The sequence below is a fragment of the Mustela erminea genome, chromosome 8 (genome assembly GCF_009829155.1).
Source record: "Mustela erminea isolate mMusErm1 chromosome 8, mMusErm1.Pri, whole genome shotgun sequence".
Classification (NCBI taxonomy): Eukaryota; Metazoa; Chordata; class Mammalia; order Carnivora; family Mustelidae; genus Mustela; species Mustela erminea.
Window position 1 is genome coordinate 19,370,709 of NC_045621.1, and position 7,137 is coordinate 19,377,845.

The following is a 7,137-nucleotide window of genomic DNA, read 5'->3' on the forward strand; positions in this document are numbered from 1 at the left end:
TTTAGAGAAAAGAAAGCTGAATTACAGTCACTCAAGAAGTTAATGGCAAGTCTGGAACCTGAATCCAGTTCTGTTTGGCTTCACTCATACTGGTTATTTCCAAGAAGAGAACTAAGTAAGTTTATAAGTACATAAGGAAGGAAGGAGGGAAGAGAGGTAAGAAAGAAGGAAGAAAAGTAGCTGGAGGTAAGACTAGTGAGAGAGGGAGAAGGTTGCAGTTGTTTGAGATTACTGAGGTATAAATGATTTGTAAAGAAGGGAATATTTGAGAAATAAATAATCAACCAGATTTGGCTATTTCTTGGATAAAAAGTACAACAGAAACACATGATGTGCTTGGGTGTATCAGTTGTGTGCTGTGCAAATGGATTGCTGCAAATATCTGTGGCTTACCAACACACTTGCTATTTGACTGTTTCTTTAGATCAGGAGTCTGGACATGCTTTGGCTGGGTCTCCTGCTTCAGAATCTCTTACAAGACTCAGCTGATATGGCAGTCAGGACGGCTGTCAGGACTGCAGTCTTATCCCAAGACTGGGGAAGAATCCACTTTCAAGAATCCATAGCCAAGTATATTGTTGACAGGATTCAGTTTCTTGCGGGCTGTTGGCCGATGCCACCTCTCCTTGCCATCTCTCCCATTCAGCAGAGTAGCTCACAACATGGTTACTTGCTTCCTTGAACCAAACAAAGGAGCGAGTTTGCTAGTAAACTCTCTCTCTCTCTTTTTTTTTTTTACTAGCAAAATAAACTTTCATTTTTACTAGCAAAATGAAAGTTCTACTCTTATGAAATGTAATCACAGAAGTGACAGCTCATCATTTTGGCTGAAATTGATCAGTTAGAAGCAAGTTCCTGGTCTTTGCCCACACTCAAGGAGAGAGGACTAACAAGAATGTAAATACCAGATAGGGATCATTGGGGGCCATTTTAGAATCAACCAACATCTTGGAAACCTGGGGTTCCTCCAGTTACACAAGAAAATGTATGTGAAGAGGTAGTTATGAGAAATAAAGTCAAATTGCTTAGCATGCAAAAAAAAAAAAAAGAGTCCAAAACCTAGAACTGTAGATATTTTGTAGGATATTTGACAGAGGATATTTAGAAAAGTAGGAACTACTGACCACATGCAGCTTATAAGAAAATACAAAATGATTAATGCAGATCCAAATGTAAGAAGAACTTAGGGGGTAGTGAAATCTTGCCATTTGCGACAACATGGATGGAACTAGAGCGTATCATGCTTAGCGAAATAAGTCAAGCAGAGAAAGACAACTATCATATGATCTCCCTGATATGAGGAAGTGGTGATGCAACATGGGGGCTTAAGTGGGTAGGAGAAGAATCAATGAAACAAGATGGGATTGGGAGGGAGACAAACCATAAGTGACTCTTAATCTCACAAAACAAACTGAGGGTTGCTGGGGGGAGGGGGTTTGGGAGAAGGGGGTGGGATTATGGACATTGGGGAGGGTATGTGCTTTGGTGAGTGCTGTGAAGTGTGTAAACCTGGTGATTCACAGACCTGTACCCCTGGGGATAAAAATATATGTTTATAAAAAATAAAAAATTAATTAAAAAAAATAAAAATAAACAATATTGAAAAAAAAAAAAAAGAAGAAATGTACTCTATGAAGGTAAAGACAGTTAACAAGGATGGAGGTAATACTTATTTTAAGTCCCAAACATAGATGTTAAAATAAACTTAGGGCAGAGAAAAAGGGCTTTTCATGGCTTTATGAAACTAGCATCCTATGCCAGAGGAGTGGAAATGGGATTAGAAAGATTGAAGGGATAATAATCTTGGGACATGAGAATAAGTGACTTGACTTAGTATAAAAGGGCAGGAGGAGGAGGGAGGGGAATAAAGATGAGCAGAAGCCATGGGGTCGAAAGAGATGGAAAAAATGCAGCCCCCCTTTGCTCTGGTAAGCTTTGCTTTTCCCCCAGCAAGCTGTCTCTACTGACGGGCACTGGAAGTTGATGAATATAAGGGCTTGGTATTCTCTTTCAGGAAACTCGCCAAATCAACCCTGGTCCTTGTGCTGGTCTTTGGAGTGCACTACATCGTGTTCCTGTGCCTGCCCCACTCCTTCACGGGGCTGGGCTGGGAGGTCCGGATGCACTGTGAGCTCTTCTTCAACTCCTTTCAGGTAGAGCGTGCCGGCTAGTAATGTGGTTCTTGCATTTTGCTTTTATTCCCCCCTCGCAACTTTGTTCTCTGCCCCTCTGTTGGGCTTTCAGGGACTTGTCCCCACAGGGCCATGAAAAGGCATTATTCTCTGGAGTCTGTGCTTTTAACCTCTGACCAGAGCAGGAGCTGCTTCTCACAAACACGCCTGGGCAGTGAGACAAGAAAGCGTATTGTTGTAGACTATGTAATGTGTACAGAGTAGCATGTGTATATAGAAAGTAAATGAAAGACAATGAAAAAGCAGACAGGGAAGAGGGAGAGAAAAGGAAAAAGTAGCTTCTTTCCCTTTTATCTCATTTGAAAATATGATTGCCATCATCTCTCACATGGCTTTCTGTGGACACCGTTCTCCTCCTGGCTACTCACTTGCTGCCTCCCATGGCTGCCTTTAATCTAGTCTCCATACAAGGGTCTGAAGGATCTTAAAAGTAAATTTGATCATGTCCGTTATCTACCAGAAGTACCCAGAGATTCCCACTGCACTCAGAATAAGATCCAATTGCCATTTGTTGCCGTGCACAGCCCTCTGTGACAGGGATCCTGTCCAACTGTGACGTTGCGTGCCGTCATGTTCCCAGTCACCTGCTAAGTTTGAGCCCCACTAGCACTTCCACACTTTCTGTTCCTTGAGCTCATTCCTGTCTCAGGGGCTCAGAGTTACTGTTCGCTCTGTCTGGAAGGTGCTCCCTGCTGATATTCACAAGCCTTCTTCTTGTTACTCAAACCAGCTTAAATGCCATCTCTTCAACTCGGGTCTTCATTGAGTTCCCCATTCATTGTATCTTTTCCATTCTCTTTCACGCCACTTGTTTGGCCTGCATAGCTCTTATTATTTTACATTTTTCTAGTGTGGCTAGTTGTTTATATTTTATCCATCATCCGTATTTCCTTTTAGAATGTAGCTCTAAGGGAACAGGGACCTTCTCTGTCTTGATTGACTCGTTTATTTCTGGCATGCTGAGCAGTTTGCCCTGTAGAAGCTCAATAAATATTTTTGAATGAGAAACAAAAAGTTTCTTTGTCTTTTTACCATATAATAGCCTATGTCCGTAGTTTCCAGCATTCGCAGTGTATAAATATCTCTTACCAACCAGGGGATATTCTGTAATCCTTGAGTGACAACATAAATAAAGCTAATATAATAGAAGTTGTCGTGGCCGGCGCGACAAATCGACCAGGAACGTGAGGGTAAGAGGATGGTGAAAAGAAATTAAGAGACAAAGAGATGGGGGCAGGAGGAGCACTGAGGAGGATGTCCAACAGTGCCGATTTTATTCCACATCTTACAAGCATTTATAAGGCAGACCACAATGGAAGGGGTAATATATCAGTATCTAGTCAGATGACCTCAGGTTTCTATAACAAGTTTACATTAACTACAAGCAAACCTCGTGATGCCAGGTAGTCACGGCTAATGCCATTAGCTACTATTGATGCAAGACAATCAACCAGGGAGTGGGTTATGGGGAGCACAGGAACAACAAGGACCAACTAAGAATTCATGACCCTGCCCACATTGTTCCCGTCTGTAGGGAGAGTATGTGGGAAGTCACGTAGGCGAGCGCACGACACATCGCACAGACCCTTTCTCAGTGTTCCTCAACTTTCCCATCCTTAACCTCTTGTCAAGGCGTCTGGACTTTAAAAGAGACACAAGTCAGGTCCTAGTTTGGTCCTCGACTGCAACCATGCCGTGGCCTCCAACAAGAAATCAGTTATTTGTGTGTCTTAGAGTGTTTTATCCCGTTACTTTGTTTGGTTCAGCTGAGACCAAGGAAGGATCTCAGACAAATATAATGTAAACTTAAAGATTAATACAATTTTCTGAAGGAAGCAAAACACAACCCAGTTTTTCAATGTATGTATTGTGATCCAAGGTGCCTGAGTGCTGTGAACGTCATGAGTTGTCAGCATGCTAACCTTCTCTTCTGTTCCCCAGGGATTCTTTGTGTCTATCATCTACTGCTACTGCAATGGAGAGGTAGGTTTGAAGGATCCCCCCCACCCCCGTCCCATATCCCACAGCTCTAGCTCCAAGTAAGCTTGGAAAGGGCCATCACGGTGTGACCCAATCTCTTTAGGATTCCCAGGAGCTACAGGAAAAAATGAATAGGGAGAAAGGAGGTATTTCAATCATAAATGATTTTGAGGAAAGCAAGAATTAATGTAAATAAGCTAGAGTCTTTCTCTTCTAGCACTTTTCAATGTTAATTCAGTTGGAAACTCTGATAGCAAAATACCAACTTGTTAGAGTGTAAACTGATACTTGGAAGGACAGTGAATTTTGTATTCCAGTCAATACTTAAACTGATATTTAATTTCAAGTTCAATAAGAAATAACAAAAAAAGTTTCCTTGAGACAAAAAAGAATATTTTGATATATTTATAACTATACAATGGTTACTGGACGCTTTCAGTTCATTTAGGGGTTGGCTGGGGAGAAGTAGCCCTACTGTTTTTTCAGGTGACACCAGCTAACCCGATTTCTACTGTTTTCCACAGAACTTCCAGATAAGCTCCTTTTTGGTAAATGGCAATAGCAGTAGAATAGAATCTTCAACCACAGGTTGGAATTGCAAGCGCCCCACCCCATTAACAATGCATTTGCGTGCTTGCTTTTCATGGTATAAGTTTCTTCCCCATATTTTCCTCCTTCAGGATGCTTATGCAAAAGTGATAGTATTACATTTCAGGTTGAGTAAATTCCATGCCATTCTTCAGCCACAGCTGGCACGGTTTCTCTCTCCTTCTCTTCCAACCCATAAGCCTCTTTTCCGTCTCCCACAAGTCAGATGTTTGTCTTTCTCTTTCTTTCTTTCTTTCTTTCTTTCTTTCTTTCTTTCTTTCTTTCTTTCTTTCTTTCTTTCTCTTTCTTTCTTTCTCTTTCTTTTCTTTTCTTTTCTTTTCTTTTCTTTTCTTTTCTTTTCTTTTCTTTTCTTTTCTTTTCTTTTCTTTTCTTTTCTTTCAAGATTGATTTGAGAGAGAGACCAGTATCAAGTAGGGTGGGGTAGGGGCAGAGGGAGAAGGAGAGAATCCCTGAACAGACCCCCGCTGAGCGCCCAGGCCAGGGGGCTCTATCCCAGGACCCTGAGATCATGACCTGAAATGAAATCAAGAGTCTGACGCTTAACTGCCCGAGCCACGCAGGCTCCCCAAGTCAGACGCTTCTATGGGCTGCATTTGAAATTCTATTAAAATACTGATCTTGGGTAAGTCCCTTCACCTTCCTCAAAGCCTGCGCTTGCGCATCTCTGGTCGCGTACGTATCTCCGAGGTTTTTCAAAGTCGAGAGACACTATGTACGTCAAGTCGCTGGCACCCAGGGTGGAAACTCAGTGGTAACCGTCGCTGACGGGCAAACGTCCAAGTCAAGTCCCAGGGCTCCGGGTCTCCCTGACGGTTTCTTTCTTTCTTTCTTTTTAAGATTTTATTTATTTATTTGAGAGAGATTTATTGAGAGAGATCACAAGCAGGCAGAGAGGCAGGCAGAGAGAGAGAGGAGGAAGCAGGCTCCCTGCTGAGCAGAGAGCCCGATGCGGGGCTCGATCCCAGGACTCCAAGTTCATGACCTGAGCCGAAGGCAGCGGCTTAACCCACTGAGCCACCCAGGCGCCCCTCCCTGATGGTTTCTGACGCACCGTATTTCCTGCGACTTAGGTTCAGTCTGAGGTGAAGAAGTTGTGGAGCCGGTGGAGCCTCTCCATCGACTGGAAAAGGACGCCCCCCTGCGGCGGCCACAGGTACGGCTCGGTGCTCACCACGTGGACCCACAGCACCAGCAGCCAGTCGCAGGGGGCAGCCAGCGCTCGCCTGGTGCTCCTCTCCGGCAAACCCCCGCGGACAGCCGGCCGCCAGCCCGACTGCCACGTGACTTTACCCGGCTACGTCTGGAGCAGCTCGGAGCAGGACTGCCCGCCACACCTGATCCGTGAGGAGACCCCGGAGGCGAACGCGAGGCTGCGCGAGGAGATTCCGATGGCGGCGTCCCCCCGGCCGCTGGAATTGAACCCAGAGCCGGAAGGAAGCAGAGGAGAAACCGAGGACGTTCTCTGAGTCAACACCTGCCGCTTCCAAGAGCCGATTCTTCCGGTTGTGTTAGAGTTTGGTCGGCCTTGCTCTGCCTGAGCCGCAGAACTGAAAATCCAGGGTTCAAAGTGTGGCTTCCCCGAAGTTTTCAGGTTGCATGGATTGGATTCTAAAAATAGTGAAGACCCAGAAGGAGTAGTGTATTACCTTATTTTGGCATTAAATCCTCTTCTAAATTGTTGGTGTGGTACGTGCTCTGTGATTGTTCATTTTTTCCTGCTACTTTTGGGTAGAAAACCATTTCAATTGCGTGGCTCTAGTTTTCTCTCATAAAAATATCACTCTAAGTATGATAGAGATCATTCCATATGTGTCCTTTCCCTTTTAAGAAATCAACTTTCTCTTTTCCTCATTTTAAGGTACTTCTACAATTTCATTCCTTTTGCCTGTGCATAGGAGCAATTAGCATCTGAAAACATACCTTGAACGATGAAAGAGCTAAGCACAAGTACACACTGGAAATAAAAAGGAGGCTGGACTTTGATAAGATAATAAATTTGTGAAATATGTTTATTTCTAGAAACAAGGAAAATTATCAAGATAGCATTGCACCTATTCCTTCCTTTGAATGTCTCCTCTGTGACCAGCCAAATCTCAGGTCTTCGCTCCTGAAAACCTTGACATGCCACCCGGTTTTCTCTGTCAGTGAGCTTGTGTCTGCAAACCGATTCTGTTTGTAATCAATTTGTAGTGATAGGCACACTGTGCCTTCTTCTCCTTTGTTCTATTATTATATTCCAAATGGCATGTGGAATCTGGCTTTGCTCCATTATGTTAACATTAAAAGTTTGTTCTAAAAATACATTTTGGGTCACTTTAAAAGATTTTCTCTCAGCCTCTAACTTTGTTTTTGAGAA

The 7,137-nt window shown here is 43.5% G+C and overlaps 1 protein-coding gene across 1 annotated transcript in view; it reads left to right on the forward strand.

The window, feature by feature from the left end:
• Positions 1 to 6,911, forward strand: part of PTH2R (parathyroid hormone 2 receptor) — an 89,793-nt gene extending 82,882 nt beyond the window's left edge. The window contains exons 11-13 of the mRNA XM_032355609.1: positions 2,015 to 2,153; positions 4,134 to 4,175; positions 5,852 to 6,911. Coding sequence (XP_032211500.1) covers positions 2,015 to 2,153; positions 4,134 to 4,175; positions 5,852 to 6,247 — 577 coding nt within the window. The 3' untranslated portion in view covers positions 6,248 to 6,911. The remainder of the gene's footprint in view (positions 1 to 2,014; positions 2,154 to 4,133; positions 4,176 to 5,851) is intronic.
• The last annotated feature ends 226 nt before the right edge of the window (positions 6,912 to 7,137 follow it).